Raw genomic sequence first — 22,333 nt, 5'->3', positions numbered from 1 at the left:
AAATCTAGAACAATTTTAAAGAGGAGTCTGAACCGACATCGAATAGAAGAAAGGGTATATCATGCTAGAAGTGCACAAAGACATATCTGGCCACATGTTTGGAGGATTGCTATACACTTCGATCCGAGAAAACACACTAAGCGGTTCCAAGGATTTAGTTATATTACTAAAAACTTGCACATCCAAAGGATACTTACAAAGAAAAGCACCAACATACAGGAAACAAATCCTGAGAGAGAAAACCAGGGGGAGAAAGAGTACAAGGTGACAAAAAAAAACATCGAGCCCTAATAGTGGCCGCGTATGAAGTGGCGTATGCGCTTCATCTAAGGCCTACCACTGCGGAAGCTGATGTAGTAATCAGCCCTCGAGCTGTCAAAAGATGAGGATGATAATGAAGAGACCTCCTCCACAACCCTCTTTCCCTCCTCCTTGGCCTCTTTTTCCATCTGGGCCGCCCCTTTCTTCGCTTTTGCCTTCTCCTCCTCATCAATTTCCTTCATCAGAAGATCCTAGTCGGCCTCCCCTTCATAGCCGGAGATATCGATGATCTTGAGGGGAGCGAACGCTCGGATTGGAAGTTGAGCCAGAGCAATGGGAGGCGGCCCCCTCAGCAAGGATGAAAGCACGATGGTCATCGGTTCCAACCTGCAAGCACTGGCTCTAGCCTTGCAAGCATGCCCGAGAGATCACTCGCCTTCAAAGGCACCACGACAGGCGGAGCCAGGGTAGACGTTGAAGGTGACGAACCAGTCAAAGCCATCGTCATTTCCGACATTGAGAAGGAAGAGGGTTCCATGCTCAAGCCAAGGAGAAATGCTCCCTCACACAGTAGTGAGGAATTAGCTGGGTGACCCCGACTTTTATAGACGAACCGATCAGCCACGCACGCCTGGGGAAGGAAACAGAACAACTCTGGGTGTCACTTCACAACACTTCCCATTAGTCCCCTAGGGGCCTGTGGCTACATCCTGGTCGATACTCGTACACGTGGCAACATCCTACGACGACACCCTGGTTTTTTACACGCTCGTCTCGTCACATTCATGGCTCAGGACTCCTTTCGGCGCGTGCAAGGGCTGTGAGCACAAGACCCCCAGCTAACCCACGCATTACCCAGTCAACTGCACCACTGTCACTTCACGTCCTTAAATACTTTGGGCCAAGAAAATGAGGAGAATACCTTGCTTCCACACGTAATCTCCACTGTGACGATTCAAGTGGCGAAAGGACTCACCATCAGGGAGCTGAAGGGCTCACTCTGGCCCCCACATGGGATCCGGAGCACGTGCCTCTGTCACAACCATGACGGCCTTCAGCTCCAACGACGACCATGCCAACAGCCTCCACATAGGCTTTAGAGCCCAAGCGGAACTAAGTAATTCCCTCCGAACTATATCGTCTCTATCAGAGCCTCGCCACCATCACTCGCGGTCACTACGGAGAGACTCTCCGATGGCGAGGGGTTGTTCAGGAGACCTTGACTATGAGGCTGGGCTGGAGCTAATTTCTTCTAACATCTGCTCACCCCTTCGAACCTCAGAGCCAACAGATGAGGGGGTACTGTTGGGGGAAATACCTCAGCCCACGGGTATTACTAGGGAGTCACCATCTGGTGCTACTATGGAGCCCTAAGGCTCCGGGATCCCCACAGAGACTACAACCTCTAGAGGCTATAAGAGCTCATCACGATCTCCTTCTCCAGGTAGGGGAGGCAGCTAGCCTCCAAGGGAAATATCAGCAAACGAAGGACAACTCCTGCAGTCATCTGACACGAAGTGAGCGACAGTTAATGCCAGTGCAAGTAGAGGCCATCCTGACACCTACGACAGTGCGGCACAGTGCGGCAATTGACGACCGACTCAGCATCGCACCCCTACGATTGCTTGCATCACTGTATTTACCATAATAGATAATATTTTCTAGGTAGGGGTAAAAATATTTTTACTAGAGCTTGAGTTGTGTAAGTTTGACCGGTCCTAGGTCCATATAGTATTGCGGTAACTTGTACCCTTATCTCTGTAAGAGTATACTTGTACATTTACACCCCCAAATGACACTATAAATATAGACCCCTAGCCACCAGACCAGACGACAAATCTTTAGACGATCAATACATTTGGTGTTCCTTCCTCTCCACATCTTCTCCGAGCTTGAGCCATTCATGTGAGTGTGCTCTCGCCGTACTTGTTCATGAAAGACATTCTCTTCTGCCAACATCATCTAAGCTAGCTAAGACCCTCTCCTTATAATATTTCTCAAAGATCAATACAAGACCATATGATGTGGGGCTATTATCCTTCGGGAGGCTTGAATCTATATAAAAATCTTTGTATTTTTGTATACGATTCAACTACAGGGAGTATCTCCTACTTCATTTACGTATTTATAAGATCGACGGTTTATAAATCATTGATACAACGGTTTTACTCGGTTACAGGAGTGAACTTACTACTTTTTTCGTTAGATAGATTTTCTGGTTGCTATTTAACTCGATTTTTTTTTGTTGTGGTAGTTCTTTTTCTGGTTGTGAGAGTAAATTTACTATTTTTTCCCGTTATGGAAGTAGATGGCATGCTGAATACTTATTTAGCATATTGGGAGTTTTATATGTATATAGCTAGCTCTATATATATATATATATTTTTCCACCGTGGTTTGTAACTTTTCATTGCACCGAATGTATCGTACAACGAATTATTTGAAAACGGACGGTTCATATCGCGTGCTTAACGTGCACTTGTAATACCGACTACACGTCTACACCTCATCTCTGCCCGTCCGTCAAGGACACGCCGTCCTACTCCAATCCAGTGAAACGAAGCTGGTCAACCGGACGCTCGTCGTCACGGCCCATAATAGAGCTAGCTAATTCTGCACTCAACTTTATATGCAAGACACATCACATGGTATTATTTCTGAGACTGATCAACATGCTGTACAATCTTATGAGAAAAGAATTGCTACAAAATAGTCATGCATGCATGTACAGCTAGCCCACACAACCTTCCAATGTTCATACCCAAGGATCCAGTTGTGTCTCACATGCATGCTCCAACTCAGCAAATTATGAAGGGCACCTTGACAATGATCGTGCGTGTAAATCATTTGGTGAACCATAACCAGCTTGCAAAAATAATTGGCATTGCTTCGCATGCCAAGATACACATTTGAACAACTTCTTTCCTTTCGAAGCCGAGATGGCTGCCATTGTTCTTTCCTTACCAGAGGTAATAGGTTGTGAAGTTACTATGAAATAACTTTTAAAAAACAAAAAAAAAATGAACACAAGAGTTGGTTTAAAAACTCTTAAACACAAATTACAAATAGGTCCTTGAATTCTTGAGCATCGAGCTGCCATTAGAGATGTTTTAAGTCGAATTGGAACAAAGATGGTGGGACTTGGATTGTTTGTAGGCACACAAAGGCTCATCGAGATCAATGTTCACAAATTCATCGAAAACTGCTCGAATTTTGCGGTTTTCAACGAATTTGGTCTGCACCATATTCAGAATACGACTGCATTTCAGTCCGATTCAAATTCAAAATAAAAAATAAAAAAATCAATCAAATTCGTCTGCTTTCTGCCGAATTCATACAGATATTCGTGAATTTTGGAAAATTCATCGACCACCACATTTCGGTGGCTAAATGAATTCATAAACCCTGATCGTGATCCACTAGAGTCCTAAGAGGAAGTGCCGCTTCTTTCTTCGGACTGACGCTGGATGGCATAGACCAGCTACACCATCACATTATAGAGAGAAAATTCCTTATTTCCAATGATAACCTAATTCTTTGTGTGCCAATGGAAAATTTGAGTTTATTTGGTAGCGTTTGGTTAGTTGAACAAAATTGAATGAGATGGGATTGTTCTAAATAGGATGTGACTGGACAGGATGGTCCTAGATATAATGGTACAAGTAGGTTGTTTAGTTAGATATATAGAATCGTACGGGAATGTATTTGGTTGGTTGTATAGAATAGGATAACTTTTACAAGATTCTATTTGGTTGGCTAAATAGGTTGAATGATAAAAATATATATATTAATAGAGTATTACAAAGGAACTCATTTTTTCACCATATAACCTAGGTCTGTAAATAATTTTAGAAATTAGTCCATTGTATAAGAAGAATATTAGCAAATTTTTAGATTTTTCGAGAATTTATTTGAGGTCTTAACAATATGTACTGTTTACATGGACAAGTTTGTCCTGGATGGAGCGTCGTTTGGCCGATTTCAGGAACCAGTTTGTTCAGGATCTCAGCCGAATGTACTAGAATCTGTATCGATCGGTTCAACGATCCAAGCACAGGATGAGCTCATATTCGGGACGGGATGGTATAGGTACAGGTTGTTCAACGATCCAAACACTACTTTATTTGCCATTGCTTCTACTTTCATCCCTTGCATGTCATTGTTGTCCATTCTGACAGCTACTGTTTGCATATTTGTTCTATGACGTGTCTAATTTTTTTTGTTAATGACCATACTACCCATGCCCTCGTTCATCCCCGATCTGCTCCTTCTCGATGCCCTAGATGGCAAGCATGATGGGGAGAGACATGTTGACGAGGCCCAAGTCAGGAAGCTAAAGGCTCTGCAGGTACTCTGCCTCCCTTATGAACTGGTGGAGTAGGCTTGTCCATCCCTCACCACCTTCCACTCTCTATCATGGTGTCTATATTCGAGTTTGGTGAGTTGATGCCTCACCCGCACCACCCCCACGGCACGGAGGTGCTAGCCCACATCATTGTGGACTACTACCTTGAAGCCTGCCGCCACATGCTCCACGCCGACGAGATCGACATCACCTACGATGACCACGGCGGCGCGCGTTGGTGCTCCTGCCGCTGCTACCTCCTCGATGGTGCTGTTGCGAAAACCATTCGTGCACCGCCCGGGGACACCTCGAGCCTCAACTACAACCTCTACCTCACCTCCCTAGAGGGCTCCCCCAACATGGACGAGATCGACTTTAAGCTCCTCAGCCACGACAAGTGCACCGTCCACACCAACTTCCACGTTGAAGGTGGCAGCAGGCGGGAGCAAATCCATCAGCTCCCCTTCGACTCCTCCTCCAACTTCCACCACTATGTCACTGCCTAGGAGGACAAGGACATCGAGTGGTGCATCGATGGTGGGCTGATTCCATGGCAGGAGAGGTGTGAGGGGAGCCCATGTTCCTGTATGCGTGCATGTGGGACGCCAGCCACATTGACAAGGGGAGGTGGACTAGCACATACCACAGTCGTGACACACCCTACGTCTACATCTACAGAGAAGTTAGGGTGCCACCTGTTGCGCTTTTAGTGGAAAAAGAAGAGGAATGTAAAGATGTAGATGCCGACAACGTGAACGGAGACAATTTCAATGGGAAGAGTCACGTGCCATGGCTTATGTTAGGAAGAGGAACAAAGGAAGAATATGAGGGCAAAAATATCTTTTTTGGTTCAATTTAATAGCCACCTCATAGCTAATAGACAGAAATGGCAAACAAGGGAACAAAAAATTCAACCAGTGGCATGGAAGGGAACACGATTGTTTCAGTGGTAGATAAGAGATTATACTATCTTTTGATGACAAATAAAGAACTTTCTCGTCTTTATAATTATAACAGTGAAAGTTGAAGGTAGCCATAGCCGGGGAAGAACCATAGTAGCATAATTTTTACAGACAATACTACAATCTCCACAACTGATAAACAACATATTAGAATAAAAGATGCACAAATATGAAAAATGCTACATTTCAAGCATCTATTTTTTTTCTTCATTACAGTCGATGATTATGAGCCATTGGACAACATTTCTTTTTCCGGATGGGTATTGTTCATCTCCCCTCCCCCTCTTTTTCCTCTTAGCTCACACTGTGCAACATCTCGCTCCCATGACCCACCCTCCTCTTCCTGTCTCTGGTGACATCCCCATCGCCGCCATCCAAGCCAGTCTTCACTCGCCCCTATCCCAACTCTTTGCATCCGCATCCACCACCACCACTTAGCAAACCTACTGCACCGAGCATTCCTCTAAGCCTAAAAACGACATTGACGAACCTCAAAGCCCTACCCGAGCATGACCTAAGAACATGGAAAAAGCAAATGCTATATCTCAGCTGCTAGTTTTTTAAAAAAAAAAATCATGCGATGAATCTAAGCCATCAAATATGATCCAACAACCCTCATGCATCTTCAACCTTTAACCATCTCCACTCACCTCCTGCCTCACCGCGTCGATACCTCCCACCACCGGATCTTCACCCCCACCTCCTACCCTCCTCCACCCATCTCCGGTGGTGCTCCCGCCATCGGATCCGCCGCCGCACTAAACCCGTTTCACTGGATCGTCTCCACTCACCTCCGCCACTATCTCTGCTCCTACCTACCGGCCATCCTCCGTCGCCCATGATCGATAGTATCCTCATCACCTTACCGCTCTGCCCCACACCCACCTTCTTCAGCAAATAAACCTACTGTCATATACCTTTCTTTAAACCTATCGCCTACCAGGAATCAATCATCGACAACCCAAAACCTTAACCCTACCGCTAACCCGTCGTCTGATTTCGCTTCTAAATTTTAGGAGGCGTGGGAAAAAAATGTTAGGACGGGAAATGCTCCTCAGTGACTCCAGCTGTAACATAACGCAGGATTGCAAAACCTCCCGTGCTCTTAAGCTTCTTCTTCCACCTCGTCCACTCTCTCTTCTCTCTCCCTCTCTCCTGCGCCAACTCCTCTCTCCCTCAATCCCAAGCGAATTACTCGTCTCCCCCTCCTGCGCTTGTCGGAGCTTCGTCTCCTCTGACTCTCCCGTCCTGATTCGCCGCTCCACTCTCCTCCCTTCCGCCGCAAAGGGGGGGACTCATGATGAAGCTAGTAAGTATGTCTGATCACCACCTCGGTTGAATTCTCCGTGGGTTTCCTACGCAAAAGGAGCCTCTTTTCTTGCTCGCGGCGGTCTCCTGCCAAATGGTTTTCTTGGATTGTCGTTTGGTGCTGTGTGGAGCTGGGGGGCCATACTGTTCTTGATTTGCTCTGTTTCGTTCCCCCAAATCGAGATCTTCCTGTGGAGGCGGCTCCCCTTGAGATCTTGCGATTAAACACGCTTTTCTTGCGTGTTTGCTTCTCTGATCTATCTGGGAGTGTGAAGCTTTCGTGCTGGATTCATGGGAGCAGTGGTAGTACTGAGCACTGACTGGTCGCTGTGCTTTTGCTGATGTGGTGCTTGCAGGTGTATCTGGCAATTTTGGCGGCGGTCCTCGGCCTCGCCCGGGCGGAGGCGGAGCCGCAGTGCGCGCGGCGTGGTCGGAGCGCGCCGACGCGGCCGCACAGCGTGACGATCACCGAGTTCGGGGCCGTCGGCGACGGCGTCACCCTGAACACGGTGTCCTTCCAGAACGCCGTCTTCTACCTGCGGTCCTTCGCCGACAAGGGCGGCGCGCAGCTGTACGTGCCCAAGGGGCGGTGGCTCACCGGCAGCTTCAACCTCACTAGCCACCTCACCCTCTTCCTGGAGACGGGCGCCGTCATCGTCGGCGCCCAGGTTGCCCACCGCATTGTTGCCCAAATTCCTTTTTTCGTTTGATATTTTTAAACCAAGCTTTTTCCGTCTGATCAGCATGAACATTTTGCAATGCCATTGGTTGGAGTGGACTCCTATTTCATAGATTAGTTTAAGACACCTATTTTCGTTTTGCATCGGCAGTAGGTGTGGAGCATGTTGGTTTGGCCATCAATTCACCTACTTGATGGAGAATTGGAGATGCAGAGGCTGAACAGATGGGGTATTGTTGCATGAATGCTGGTTTACCTATCGTTTTCGGTTGCATTTGCAATGAGAGTTGCCAGCGACCCGGCATAGTTCTAGTGGCTAGGTCATGCGTTTGTTTGGATATGGTTGGTGGAAGATGTCCCATTGGAGTGATTTTAACATGTTTCTAGCCTTCTAGTAAGTGTCGAATGTGATGGTTTTACCTGGAAAACAGTTACTTGTGAGTAAGACGTTTTTATCTTGCACATATTCAGGAAGTACTTTTTAATTCCTTATTCTCTGAGGCCTTTGATAGTGTAGTATGCAATTGAGGACTGTCCAGTTATTCCTTTTGTCTTTCCTAATAGATGAGAGTATTGGAGGGCGACATGTAGCTATCGATGTGAGGGCAGTAGCTAAGGAAAGACAAATCACGTTGCATTGTTTTGAAGCCAAGATGCTTTCTGTAATCCTACCGCAATTGGTTGTAGTGCTACCATGCTGATTGGGATTGTTTGTCTGTTATATATAGTTTCATGCATGGTAAGGACATGCTTAGCTTATGTTTCATTGCATTCTCGTCAAGTTTGAAATGTTGTGAACAAGAGATAGTACTCTGCAATCTTTTGCAGACGATGTGAATCACAAAATAGTTAAATGCGAACACATCTTCTTTTTTTGCCCAAAAAAACGCGAACACATCTTCATATGCCCTTCATTTCTTTCTTTTAGTTGTGGGAAATGATACCCTACTTACTGTAAATGAAATATTTGAATTAATTGTATGCATTTGCATTTTTACCAGGAGTTGTCACAATGGCCAATTGTGGAACCTTTGCCATCATATGGCCAAGGAATTGACCTTCCTGGTCCGAGACATCGCAGCTTAATAAATGGGCAGAATCTGATTGATGTCATAATTACTGGTAGTTACAATCTTCTGAGACACATCCGGATTTTATTTGGTTGTTGTTTGTTTTGGATACTAAATATACTTGTTCCAGGAAACAATGGAACCATAGATGGCCAGGGTTCGACATGGTGGAACTGGCTTCGCTCTAATAAGTTGAACTATAGCCGCCCACATCTTGTTGAGTTTGTGGATTCTGAAGAAATTGTGATTTCAAACTTGGCATTCTTAAATTCCCCTGCATGGAGTATACATCCGGTGTATTGCAGGTATTCTGACATTTTTAAAAAACTAGCTCCACCCCATTCTACTTAATGTTTGAGATATGGATTGCCAAATTATTTACAGACATGCTTTTATTGCATTTTCACCAGCAATGTAGTGGTCCATAATATCACAATTCAGACTTCAGCAGATGCTCCACTCATTGATGGGATTGTTCCAGGTAACGCTGCATTTGATCGTCATGCATTCCTTACTTTAGTGTGCATTTTTATTTACCTCAATATCATCCATTAGCTTTTGGTTGGATGCATATCCTACTATCCTAGTTACAGCTAGTTTAAGTTGTGATTATGTTATTTGGATATGTTTTGAGAAGCTAGTAAATTCAAGTGATTTATCTGAAAACAAGATCAGTGATTCCGCTCAGATGGAGACAGCAAGAAAAATCTCCTGTGATTATTGCTTACATGTTATTCACTTTACACATGATCTACCTAGGTTGATCTGCTGCAGAACCATGGCTTAAAGTTGACTCATTTCTGCATTGTTCTTTCTGTAGATTCATGCTCAAATGTGTGCATTGAAGACAGCAGCATTAGCGTTAGCCATGATGCCATCTCATTGAAAAGTGGGTGGGACAACTATGGCATTACTTTTGGAAGGCCAACCTCAGACATTCACATTAGAAGAGTGGATCTCCAATCTTCATTAGGAGCTGCTCTTGCATTTGGGAGCGAGATGTCTGGCGGGATCTCGGATGTGCATGTCAATCACCTCCGTATCCATGGTTCCTCCAAAGGCATCTTCTTCAAGACTGCACAAGGCCGCGGAGGTTATATGAGAGATGCAGTAATCTCAGATGTCCAAATGGAAGATGTTAATGTTGCCATTGCGTTCACCGGTGATTGGTCAAGCCACCCAGATGACCATTTTGATCCGGCTGCATTCCCAGTGATTAATCGAATCACCCTGAAGAACATGGTTGGAACAAAAATCTCGGTCGCAGGCATTTTGTCAGGAATTGTTGGCGATCCATTCACCAATATCTGCCTCTCCAATATCAATTTCTCCTTAGCTGATTCAGCCAACTCCACCTCTTGGTCTTGCTCCAACATTTCTGGATACTCCGAGTTGGTATTTCCTGAGCCTTGCTTAGACCTCCATAATCCATCCTCGAATTCTTCCATCTGCTTCTCCCTCCCTAGCTACCATGCCATTGCAGAAGCGTAAATGCATAGAGTACAAAGTGATCCTTTCCTTGTTTATTCCTTGTACAATTCAGAGAATCTAGCTTTTCCCTCCCCAAACTCTTTTAAAATAGCCGCGTCAAAAGAATCATTCACTTTCCTACAGTCAGCTTTGAGGCTCAAATTGCAGTCTGTGTTGCGTTCTTGGTGAGCAATCCTGGCAGGTTATCGACAGCGAGCTGTTTGGTTGTACAGTTAAAATTTCTTCATTCAATCTGTAAGAAAAATTTTGTGGTACTAGGAGTTGAGTCCAGAGAGTTGCTTCATACAGTTGTTAAATTGTCATAAAATAAACACATCATGATTAAGTCACCCTGCACATCCATCCTATCATCTTGTGGGCATCCAACACAGCAACATCACATGTTATCCTGGAATTCACAGGCTGGCTTTTGAGGGCCAGGGCAGCTCCTTGCTGCCAATAAATTGGTGTCAATGGAGTTGTTGGACTGATGTTGGTGGCCTCCTTTGTGCCCTCCTGGAGGCTTTATTAGCTTCGCTTTGTCGTCATGCCACGGGCCGATGAGCTGGCTCCATTCCTGGGTTGCCATTTATGCAAGCTTCAGCTGCATCTTCTCTCTTGTAGCCAAGCACAAGATGAACAAAGCCGTGTAGGATGCTGGCATTGATGGTTAGCTGGTGATGGTGGTGTTTCTTGTACTCATCTGGCTTCAGTTGAGCAGCATGTGCAACCGGCTGTGCTTGTCAAGACTGCACACTGACTGCAGCGTAATCCCATGATGCCAAAATGCCATTAAAAAACTTTGTACTGCAGTAAGTCTTGAAGCACACTTACCACTGGAGCTACACTGTTTTCGTCTCTGTCTCATCAATTCGTGAAAGGTAAGTAGAATTGCAGAGAACAGAATGCCATCTGAAAAGAAAGAATAGCATTGGATACCAGTTTCCCAGTTTGTCAAAAACTGAACAGACTGATCATGTGATGCAACAAATCACCGTACAAGATAAATCCAAAAGAGGCTCAGAATTTCAGATGGCTCTCCAGGCAGTCAAGGTAAGGAGTGGATTACCTATTCTATGATTGAATGCACAGCTGCTGCAGGTTCAGTTACGGCAACTGCTTATTTCAGTGTTTTTACTGGTGAGGGTAAATGGGTCAATTATTGCAAATGGTACAAATTCTCTAGAAACCCTACTTAGAAGTTTTCAAAAATTTCGAAGTTATAGGTGAGATAATGATCTACATCCATGCAAAATTTTAAGGTCCAATTCGATCTGGTTTGTAGGATTAAAAAAAAAGGACAAATTTCAGGTGCAATAGCACTATGTGACAAATTTTGTCCTACGCTTGAAATTTGTCTTTTTTTTATATATCTTTCAAACTATATCTACTTTGAACTTCAAATTTTGCATGGTTGTAGAATATAAACTTACGCACAACTCATGACTTTTTCAGAATTTTTTAGAACTTCTAGGTAAGGTTTCTAGTGAATTTGCGCCATTTGCACCTGAGTTGCACCAGTAGAACTACTGCTGTTCAAATTTTGTTCGCCTCCAGTGCAAAAACAGGGAAAATTAAAATTGGGTTCAATCAGAAAAAAAGAAAGGGTTTGTGGGGTGACCTTATAATGATGCGTCCGACCACCTTGATGACAAATATGGGACCAACAGGATGACCGGCAGGCATCCAAGAGTTTTGGTTTTTTTTTTTAAAGTAGCATCCAAGAGTATTGGTGATGAATAAATGCTATCCTAAGATATTCCAATGGGTGCCAACATGTTATATGCTGAGAGGATTTAACAAAGTTGTGTTGGCTCTTTTATTTTCTAGGAAAAAATGCAAATCAAAACTAAAAGGAAAGAAAAGAAAAAAAATGTGTTGTGTTGTATACTAACTACTTATTGAATATCAAAAATTAGTGTGCAAGAATGTAGATAACAAAGAGAGTGGGAGATAATATTATATGTTCTTATTATCGCGTCTTAGATGCATGCAAGCTCTTATGTATATATAGCTATATAGGAGTGGGAGGATTGAACAACAGTATTTCAAGAATTGATGCTTAGGGCACTACATCACTAATGCTGTGAAGGTTAAAGATTTGATAGTATAGAGGTTATGGATATCCATATAAATAAAGATTTCATAACACTCCTCCTTAGATGTCCATTAATCGTGAATATGTATGCCTCGTTAAAAATCTTACCAAGAAAAAAAAATAGTGGGAAAAACCATGATCAAGTGAAAAAAAGTACACATATATTCACCCCTCTAATGACAATATCACTTAATATCTTTAAGTCACCGCAGCCTAACATCATGATTCAATTTCTTGAATACTAAAGTGGGGAGTGCCTTCGTGAATAAGTCTGCTAGATTCTCACTTGAACTATAATATCACTATTTTGAAGATCATGGGTGAAGAAAAAATTAGGCGATATATGTTTCATTTTATCTCCTTTGCTATATCCATCTTTTAATTGAGTGATGCGAGCCCATCGTGGGTCCGTCCTCCTCGGGTTCCTCGTACCATTCCTCAATATACGGGGACTGGTCTACAACGGACTGGCCAATCGTGAACCGCTCATACGACCACAACTACAGCAATAGTGGGCACCCAACAAATGTGGGTTGTGGCTCCTTCTTCGTGCACGTGTCGCACAAAGCCCAATATGTCACCGCTAGGATAGCGGAGGCCTAGATCAACTGGGGGACATCATCGGGCTCCGCATCTACGATCCAACTCATGTACGGAACAAGGGTCCTCGACACCAGGTGACCTTGGCTGCTGGTGAACATAAGCCAGCCGAACAACCAAAGCAGATAGGCCTTCAAGTGCCTCGAGACCGAGTACACACCGGTGTCCGGGTGGATGTATGCAGGGTTGAAGTAATGCAAATGACGATGAGTAAAATATCTTTGAAATCGTAAAGTAAATGGGAAGGTAAATTGCAAGGTACCTGGAACTGGAGGTTCCACTTCTTCGTGGGCCCTCGCGGATCCGACAGGAACTCAAGCACGTAGGTGGGTGCGTTGTCCGTCCGCTGAATAGGGGCAAACCACTGGTGCATGACGTTCATCCAATCTACATCCACGTCAATGACTCCAGTGGTGGCTCCGGCGCAAGGTAAGCCTAACAGGTAACCTATGTCCCGCAATGTTGGAGCCATCTCGCCGCAGGGGAGGTGGAAAGTATGGGTCTCAGGCCTCCACCGGTCGACCAGTGTAGCTATCAACGAGCGGTCAAAATAGAATCGCCTTGTCGCTGCCTTAGTGTTCTCTGTCACTTGGGCCTCCACCAAATGACACATCAATAGGAGTCCAGATGCTGTCAACCTCAATCATTTTGAATATAAAGTGTATGTAGAGCATGTAATAAATAAATAAACAGGCACATACGTAACTAATTAGCGATATACCGGTGCTTCCAACGATCGTCGATCGTAAGTAGCTCCCCAGGGCCACATGGTCGGAAAACTACTAACTCTGTCTGGTGAACGACAGACAAGAAGTTGCGGTGCTTCTTGTTCACTGCAGGGTCAAGAAGCTCGAGGGTCGGTGGTTGCGTCATATCTATATTGAAACAAAATATAAACAGTTTGTTACATAAAAGTATACACACAGTTACGTGAACAGCATATAACATACACGTACACAAAGTTACATGAACATATTACAATATATAAGTACACAATCAAATACAAATGGAAGGTTCAAATGCAACGTACATATGTAAGGCGAAAACCTTAAAAATATAATATCGAGATACGCTAAATACATTGACACTTGATCGTCGTCATAACCTCATCTACACACTAGGTGCATTTTTCGGATAGTACTTGTATGGTGACCTATTTCATCGCACTTGTTGCATCGATTCACCCTTGGACCCACCTCGAATTCATCCATATCATTTTGAATCAGCTGAGTTTGTCAACGTCCTTGTGTGTACTTTATCCTCTCAAAGTCTGGCACATAGATTCGTGAGGGATCTGGATTACTTGTAAACATATCAATAATATCGTAGCCATAAAGCTCATAGTTCCATATGTTCAGTATCTGATCCTTCATAAAGTAGTGAGAAATATATTATCTATGTAGCATATTGTTCTCCCCACATGTAGCTATGACGTGTTTACACGGCCTGTGTAACAATTGTGGTTTCTGGCACATACAGATGCATGTTCCAATCCTAAGCACGCACTCTTGCATGTGGTGCTCACGTCTGTCACCCCTACGACCCTTATCACGGCACAAGACATTGAACATGTGCTCCACAGTTCCCTCCTGATTGGCGCGGTGCATATGTGCCTTCTTTGTGGCCTTCTCCATATACTCACATAGCATCGATCCATCCAGCATACGGTTATCTTCTATTGCCTTTGAAGCAGCTGCGTAGCGATCAATGGAATATCTACAAGTCTCATGCATAATACCTTCAACAATTCTAACAAGTGGGAGGGACTTCATACCCCGCACGACCTAGTTGTAGATCTCGGCAAGATTAGTTATCATTATCCCATACTTTTCTCCTCCAATATCGTACATCAATGCTCATTTCTCTCTTGGCTCATTTTGTATCCACTACGAAAAGTTTCTAACAGCTGACCCTGACCTCCTTACTATCTGGGGAGTATCTGTTGGGATGAGTCCAAGAGCAATCGGGTCATCTCCAGTGTCTCCTAGCTCAGTTGTTTACTTCATGGTTAGTTCGTTTAGTCTTGCCCATAGTGCGTTGAACTTTCTCTGCTGGTTTTGGGTGCACAATTTCTTAAAAAGATTCATCAAGTCCTTATTTTTTAATTGTCTGTAAAAGTTTAGACCTATATGCATCATGCACCACCTGCTCTTCAAGTCGTACCACTTTGCTCTTACACACCATTGAACACTACCGTATTGCATATCCAGCAAAACCTGCAACAGCTGTACATGTCTATCATGAATCAAACATACATCAGGCCGGTCCAAAACAATAGCATGCTTCACCCGCTCAAGGAACAAATACCAGCTCTCCCTATTCTCACTCTCCACGAAGGCAAACCCTAGTGTCATGACTTGGTTGTTCCCGTCTACTCCAATTACAGACAATATCTGTCATTTATACTTCCCAGTGAGGAACATCCTGTCCAAGCAAATGATGGGTCAACAGTGCCTAAATGTCTTGATGGTTGTCATAAATGTAAAAAAGGCACATTACAATACTCGCTTCCCGCTATACTTCACATCAGTCAAGGGGTAATGCTTGATGTCAAAGTAACTTTCAGAATTTCTCGCACATATTGTGGCTAGTTGACGTGGTAGGTTATCATATGAATCTTCGTATGTCCCAAACCTCATCTCAATAGCCTTCTGTTTCGTCCTCCATGCCTTGACGTAGTTTATTGTGTACTGGAACATTTCCTTAATAGCATGAATTATTGATCGTGGCTCATACTTTAGGTTGTTCATAATCTCTCCATACATAACATTGCCAACAAAAGCAGATGACAGATTCCGGTGAGAGAACTTTATTTCCTCAATGTAACAATTATGCTCCCTAACTATTAAGCACTTCCAGTAGTCAACCCACTTCCCCCTGAATACGTGCACCCGCTATGGACAATTAGGCACCAAACACTTGACGTTGTACTCCCTTTTGCTCGACTTCACAACCTTGAACTACCTCAGAAGAGACAGCGACCAGAATTTCACTGGATCAATAACAACCTACTTACAAGGGTACATAGCACCATGTGACACCTCATTCTCATAATATTTCCAAGGTGTCTGATGACCTTCACTCACCACTAGTTTTGAAAATTTTTGATTCCTTCACTCTGCAGGAACAGGAGCATTTCCCACCTCGTCGGATGAATCCTCATCGGCAATAGCTTCCTACAGCTCTTGATCCTTCATCTCTTCAATTATGTTAGGGATGTGCTCCCCCTCATCAGCTATAGCGCTAGGTTGCATCTCACGCATATCCCCAATATCTTACTCGTCCCCTACAGTTGTCGAGTCTGCTTCATCCACCACTGTCTGACTTGTTCCTGCTACTGCTTACACAAAGTTTATCTCTGTTGGATCCTTTTGGTACGTCTCAGCTAGCACATAAGAGGAAGACCACGTTCACATGGTATATATACGTACTGCCTCCAAGTAGATGTCGCATTAATCGGGACGAGCTCCCCAAAGTACTCTCGAGTAGCATGGCTTAGCACAACTCTCAACTTAAGCTCATGTTGCTGAGGATCTAGTTGAAAATGATGCATCAACCACTTGCACACGCCCACTATAGTCCTCTCATTAGCTCTACTGAGTCCCTTAACGACATGCTGAAATCTAGAGAGCTACACCGCTATGACCATAACTAATTTTTGCCTTCATCATAATATATATGAAAATATAATCTATCGGATATCTCTAGAAACATCTAAAAATATATCCAATATTAATACCAAAAAACTATACTTCTGATTATCGAAACTCTAACAAAATTACCGACTACGATGATCACCTAATAATACATTTATTTAATATTGCTCCTAAGCAAACTAACAAATTTAAACTAATTAACCATCCATCTATTTAATAAAGTTTTTAATTAGCTATAATTATTACTTACATTATTATTCTGTAAAATCTAGATAATCGAAACTATCATACTCTAAATACTACTATGCATCTGATAGCTATCGTACTATATCGAAATTGATCTTTACAATATACTACAAAAGACAGCATATCCTACCTTTCTAAACCCTATGTCTCATATAATATAACTTATATTATATCGCTAAACCCTAGATCTAATAGTACTTTAATTACTAATAAAAATATAAATCTAAAAAAATTACCAAAAACCGAGATCCAAAATCAGCAGATCAAAAACAGTAGAGCTTCGTTGCGTTACCTCTCTCTCCTCTCCTCTCCTCCCCCTCTCTTTCTTTTTTTTTAGATTTAAATGGCTGATTTTTAACCTTTTTATACTGGTGGAGGAGGGTGGGGGTCTTAGGCTAACCGTCCCCTAAGAGGGCGGCAAAAGGACTAACTGCCCTCTCAGAGGGCGGTAAGGGGTGGTACGGCCGCGAACGCAGGGGTGGATCCTACCCGTCCTCTGAGAGAGCAGTAAGGGGTGACGCTGCCACCGTAACATCCTTACCATCCTCTGAAAGGGTTACAGCTCTTTTAGGGACGATAGATGTCTATTTATACAAATATAGCCATCATGAGTCTATTTATTTAAATATTAGTAATAAAAAATATTAAAAACAACTCTAAATTGCACTATGCACCTTGAGTGGAGCAAGCCCGCGAAGCAATGAGGCCACGGGATGTGAACAAAATGGAAGAAAAGAAAAAAAAAATCGAAAAAACAATCAGAGAGTAGGCCCAGAAGCAATGAAGGCCACTGTAGGGAGGCCTGTCAAAAGCAATGAAGCCCACATGCAGGGGTGTGGGAGAGGAGAAAAGCAGGCCTGTGAAAAAGAAGCCCACGTGGGACAAATGGGCTGCTAAAAAAGGAAGGGTTAGACTATGGTGATGTTTGGTTCAAAACCTGTAATGCAAACGTAAACGTTTTCACATTCCACTGGTATTGCAAAGGGAATAGGGGTGAAACAAGACTTTGTTTGGTTCTGTTTCTATAACGAAATGAAAGAACGTCGCAATGTTCTGAGTGAACGCATGAACATATCAAGAAATTCAAAAGAACAGATATAACAAGCTGCAGCAGACAACTCAAGAATCAGAGTAGGGCTACCCAGATCTCCTGAACGACAGCAATGACTTCAGATCTTGCAAATTCGGGACAAGAAAAATTAGGGACAGTTTTGAAATCTTCTGAGTTATTCGTTCTAGTCAGAAGGGGACATCCTCCACGGAGACGAGTCCCGGGCTCCCGGCGGCAGGCCCCATACAGTGGTCGGTGGGGAGTTGGGCCTACTCGCTCTCCGGGGTGACAATTCTCTTCCATGACTAAAGTGCTCATAGCCCCGCGGTGACGGCAAGCAGATCCGCTTGCAGGTAATCGTGGGGCACCCCATTGCAGCCTGTTGAATGGGCGGCGACCTGATGGATGTGGCGACGATGCTGTTGCAGCCAAGCCCGATTGGATTGGATGCCCATGATGCATGCTTTTGTATCCATTGGGTCTTGCCGGTCTTATTGGCAGCTTGCCATAGTCGGCGAAGACAATGGCACCCACGAGGAGTAGGAAACGACGGTGAAGGTGGAGCAGTGGCAGGGAGTGGAGGAGGCAGAGTCGGAGAGGCGAGGAAGACCCCGAAGGGGTGGGCTCGTGGTGGCGAAGTGAGGAGACGGCGGGGATGGGAGGAAGCCGATACAGGACGGTAGACAGAAGATGTCGTGCGGAGAAGATGATGGGTATCGATCCGATTGTGCTAGGATGAGAGTGGTATCGGCTTTCTACACGTTCGTATCCGATTACAGCGTGATTTGATTACGGCTGGACTGGAACAAACAAATCTAATGCAATCTGTTACCCTTGTAATTGGATACCATTACAAATACGTGAACCAAACACCACCTATATCTCAATCGCCTTAAAACAAGAAATATCTCAGTCGACGCACCCAAACCATTCATTCTCCTTCCAACGGCCATGCACGCTTCTTCTTCTGGCAATACTGACAGCAGCTATCTTCTCCAAGCACGCAAGCTCGTCCTCACGCCCCCACCTACACCCACATCCTCCAGTCCCGGTGGCTTCTCCGCCTCCCCCGCTACACTAACCAGTCAATTTTCGAGTTTCCCCGCCGCCGCCGCCATCGCCCATTGGTCGTCCTCCACCACCCGCGGCCGGCAACACCCTGCCTCACCGCTCCGCCCGCCGCTCATCTCTTCCACCGGGCCAACCACCTCGTAGGACCTCTCTTCTAAGCCCGCAGAACACAACCCTGATCCGGCAACCCTCCTCCCCTAACCCAACAAGCGAAGAGGCTCATCGGCGCCGGTGTTCAAGCCATGGACTGAAATCTCCATATTTCAGTCGACTGAAGCCTAGTAAATAAAAAAAGAAAAGAGGTGGAAGGAAAAACTAAAAAGAAAATTGACTAAGTAGCGGTTGGCCACTAAATAACAAAATCATATTTTTCTCCCCTACATCGATCAAACACTATCAAAGCCGAATAAATTCTATTAAAATACACTAATATTTTCATCTGGTCGCTCTGATATGCTTAGCCTTCTAGAATCCCAAATCGACCACGACCCGGATGAACATAATCCACACAAATTTGTACATACGCCAGTACAAACAGGATTACTGAATGACCATTCTCTGAAAAAAAAAATCATCCAAACACATGCAGCCAAGTAGTATTCCTTGTCAACCCTTCTAGATCCCACCCAACTCTGAATTCCTCCGAATTTGCGACGCCCTCGTTAGTACAAATTTGTACCGGAAGTCCAATCTCTGAATTTTCCAGGTCTAGACCATGTGTTCTCGGCAGTCCAATCTCGTGTCCCAGAAGTCCACCTGTGCCCAGGCCCCGCAGCTCAGATCAAATCCTCTCTGCCTGCTCGCTGAGTCCTCTATAAGTATCCCCTTGCTTGCTCACAGTTCTGGCGCGCACACACTCCCTCTCTCTCTGATCAGTGATCAGTCTTCAGTGTGTGACGAGTGACTGACAAGATGGTTGCCGGCAGCTTCACCGAGGAGTGCGCGGTGGCGGTGTCGGCGGAGCTGCTGTGGAAGGTGGCCTTCGCCGACGCCTGGTCCGTCTTCCTGCCCAAGGCCTGCGCCGGCTTCATCGACGCCGTCGAGATCGATGGGGACGGCGGGCCCGGCAGCATCACCACCATGAAGCTTAACCCAGGTAGGCGTGGAACAGTGGACGATTTGCGATTGCTGTGCTGTGACGTGGAATCTACGTTCGCCTGGTCCTGGCACGGTGTCGATTTATGCAACCAGAAAATTGTGCTTTTGAACCATGTAAAACACGCCTGCTAGGCGAACGTGTGAACGCGGCTGCCACCGGCGATTTTAGGAAAGGGGTTAAGATTTAGGGTTTTGAAGTTTATCGGCGACCCTAGGATTAGAGAGAGGCTTGAAGAGGTGGTCGGACTGGAGGTGGGTGATGGTGGTGCCGCCAGAGTGGTAGGTGAGTAGTGGGAGAGGTTTGCTGCGGAGGTGCGAAAAATAGAGTTGTTAGCGCAGCGATTGGTAGTGGACGCAGATCCGACGATAGGAGAGCCGCTGGAGACAATCAGAATCAGGCGGGGCAAGAGAGCTTACCATGACATCATCAGGAGAAAGAAGCACGGTGAGAAATAACGAACAAAGAAGATGATTAGATACCGTTAGATTGGATGGTTGTGCGTAGTCGCTTGACAAAATACCCGTTCTCAAGCGTAGAATGTTTAGCACTTCTCTTTTCTTCTGAAATTAACTGGAAATGAATTCCGTGCAGCCGTGGGTGAGGCGACGGTGTTCAAGACCCGCGTGCTAGCGAAAGACAGCGCAGCGCGCGTGCTGAAGACGGAAGTGCTGGAGGGCGGCAAGGTGAGCGCGCAGCTCAAGTCGCAGGTGATGGAGGTGCGGGTGGAGCCCGCCGGCAAGGGCGCGTGCCTGGCCAAGTTCACAATCGAGTATGAGCGGCTGGACGGCGCGCCACTCTCGCCGGAGGACCAGGCGACGGTCGCGCAGGGCTACCTCGGCATCGTCAAGAAGGTGGAGGCCTACCTCGTTGCGCACCCCGAGGAGTACGCCTGATCGAGACCGATCAACGTCGCAAATAAATCGTCGCAGAAATCCGTGTTAATTGCAAGTATGATCTTGATGCAGTGTGTATTTGGTGTGTAATTGTAATCGGAGGAGTTGATCCTCGGTTTGGTTTGTTGATTGTGCTTGTGAGGAGAGTTAAATCGGTTTGAGTTTGTGAGAAGAGTTTATGTTGTATGCTTTGTGCTTGTTGTGTCTTGTATGTGTGTTCAGTGCTCATGAGAGCATTTTGCTTCATGAATAAAGATGTGTGTGGTGTGGTTGGCGGATTAGTTCTGGGCATAATGAGTATCTGTATTTTAGGGACCAGAAATTCAGAACTACTTATCCAAAGATATATATAATCTATCAACCATTCAATGTACAGCACTGCCCAACTATCTTTCGGCAAATTCTGATGTCCAGACGGATTTGCTAACTGAACATCAGAATCTATTGCTACATCTTTGTCCAATCCACTGATCCCAGGATTCCACATCAGAATGTCTCAACGTATCGACGCTTCAGTTTCACACACTGTTGACATTTCAGGCCGACTTCAGGTCGTTGTCAGTTTCTGTATCAGTAGCTGAGCAATCCTTTGGTTGTTGTCACAGGATATTTATTCTCCTTGTTGCTCTCAAGTCTGGACTATTTTCCTTCCGCGTAAGTGTTCTGAAAAAACATGTAACTGATGACATCCACTGCAGATGAAGAAAATGGACCTCTGTGACCTGGGAAAAAGACCAGCAACAGGCAGCAGCAATGCAAAATGCCACTGAATCTGAAGCACTAGCATTGTGGTAAGATACGAGTGACAATATTAAGAAGGGTTAATTAGATCCGTGTTATTACAAATTTTAGAATAAAAAATATTATTATAAACTGGTTATTTGTAACCATATCATTACAAATATGGTTTTATCACATCAATACCATTTTATACGCTTGGGACAGGACACATTTTGACGCCTCCGTATTTCTATATGGTCCTAAATGCTCCCGTACCAAGCTGACTTATCTCACTCTTCTCCCTAGCCTTCTGCTACAGCGAAGAAGAGCTAGAGTTGGGGGCTTCGGAGCCCTGCAGCGGCAGTAGCTCCCCCTGCAGACAGGGTGGAGAGCACAGACATGGCATCCCAGTCGACAATGAGCGCGGACGCAAGCTGTGCCTGAAAGTTGAATCAGAGTAGGGCCACCCAGACCTCCTGAACGACAGCAATGACTTCAGATCTTGCAAATTCGGGACAAGAAAAATTGGGGACAGTTCTGAAATCTTCTGAATTATTCGTTCTAGTCAGAAGGGGACATCCTCCAGGGAGGCGAGTCCTGGGCTCCCGGCGGCAGGCCCCATACGGTGGTCGGTGGGGAGTTAGGCCTACTCGCTCTCCGCGGTGACAGTTATCTTCCATGACTGATGTGCTCATAGCCCGCGGTGACGGCAAGCAGATCCGCTTGCAGGTAATGGCGGGGCGTCCCATTGCAGCCTGTTGAATGGGCGGCGACTTGATGGATGCGGCGACGATGCTGTTGCAT

At 45.0% G+C, this 22,333-nt stretch overlaps 2 protein-coding genes and 1 pseudogene across 2 annotated transcripts; all 3 read left to right on the top strand.

Moving 5' to 3' along the window:
• The first annotated feature begins 4,677 nt into the window (after positions 1-4,677).
• Positions 4,678-5,465, top strand: LOC133904585 (xyloglucan endotransglucosylase/hydrolase protein 24-like; annotated as a pseudogene).
• Positions 5,466-6,577: 1,112 nt separating this feature from the next.
• On the top strand, positions 6,578-10,445 carry LOC133905287 (probable polygalacturonase). Its single transcript, XM_062347045.1, has 6 exons — positions 6,578-6,877; positions 7,233-7,544; positions 8,557-8,677; positions 8,756-8,930; positions 9,036-9,106; positions 9,446-10,445. Exons 1-6 carry the CDS (start codon positions 6,866-6,868, stop codon positions 10,114-10,116), a joined length of 1,362 nt encoding a protein of 453 aa, XP_062203029.1. The 5' UTR covers positions 6,578-6,865; the 3' UTR covers positions 10,117-10,445.
• Positions 10,446-19,643: 9,198 nt separating this feature from the next.
• Positions 19,644-21,094, top strand: LOC133904317 (major allergen Api g 1, isoallergen 1-like). The gene is made up of 2 exons (XM_062345785.1): positions 19,644-19,913; positions 20,508-21,094. The coding sequence occupies exons 1-2, from the start codon at positions 19,730-19,732 to the stop codon at positions 20,807-20,809; spliced, it is 486 nt and encodes a 161-aa protein (XP_062201769.1). The 5' UTR covers positions 19,644-19,729; the 3' UTR covers positions 20,810-21,094.
• Positions 21,095-22,333: the final 1,239 nt, after the last annotated feature.

Source organism: Phragmites australis, chromosome 22 (assembly GCF_958298935.1).
Source record: "Phragmites australis chromosome 22, lpPhrAust1.1, whole genome shotgun sequence".
Taxonomy (NCBI): Eukaryota; Viridiplantae; Streptophyta; class Magnoliopsida; order Poales; family Poaceae; genus Phragmites; species Phragmites australis.
The sequence above is the reverse complement of the archived record's forward strand: the minus strand, read 5'-3'. Positions and strand labels throughout refer to the sequence as shown.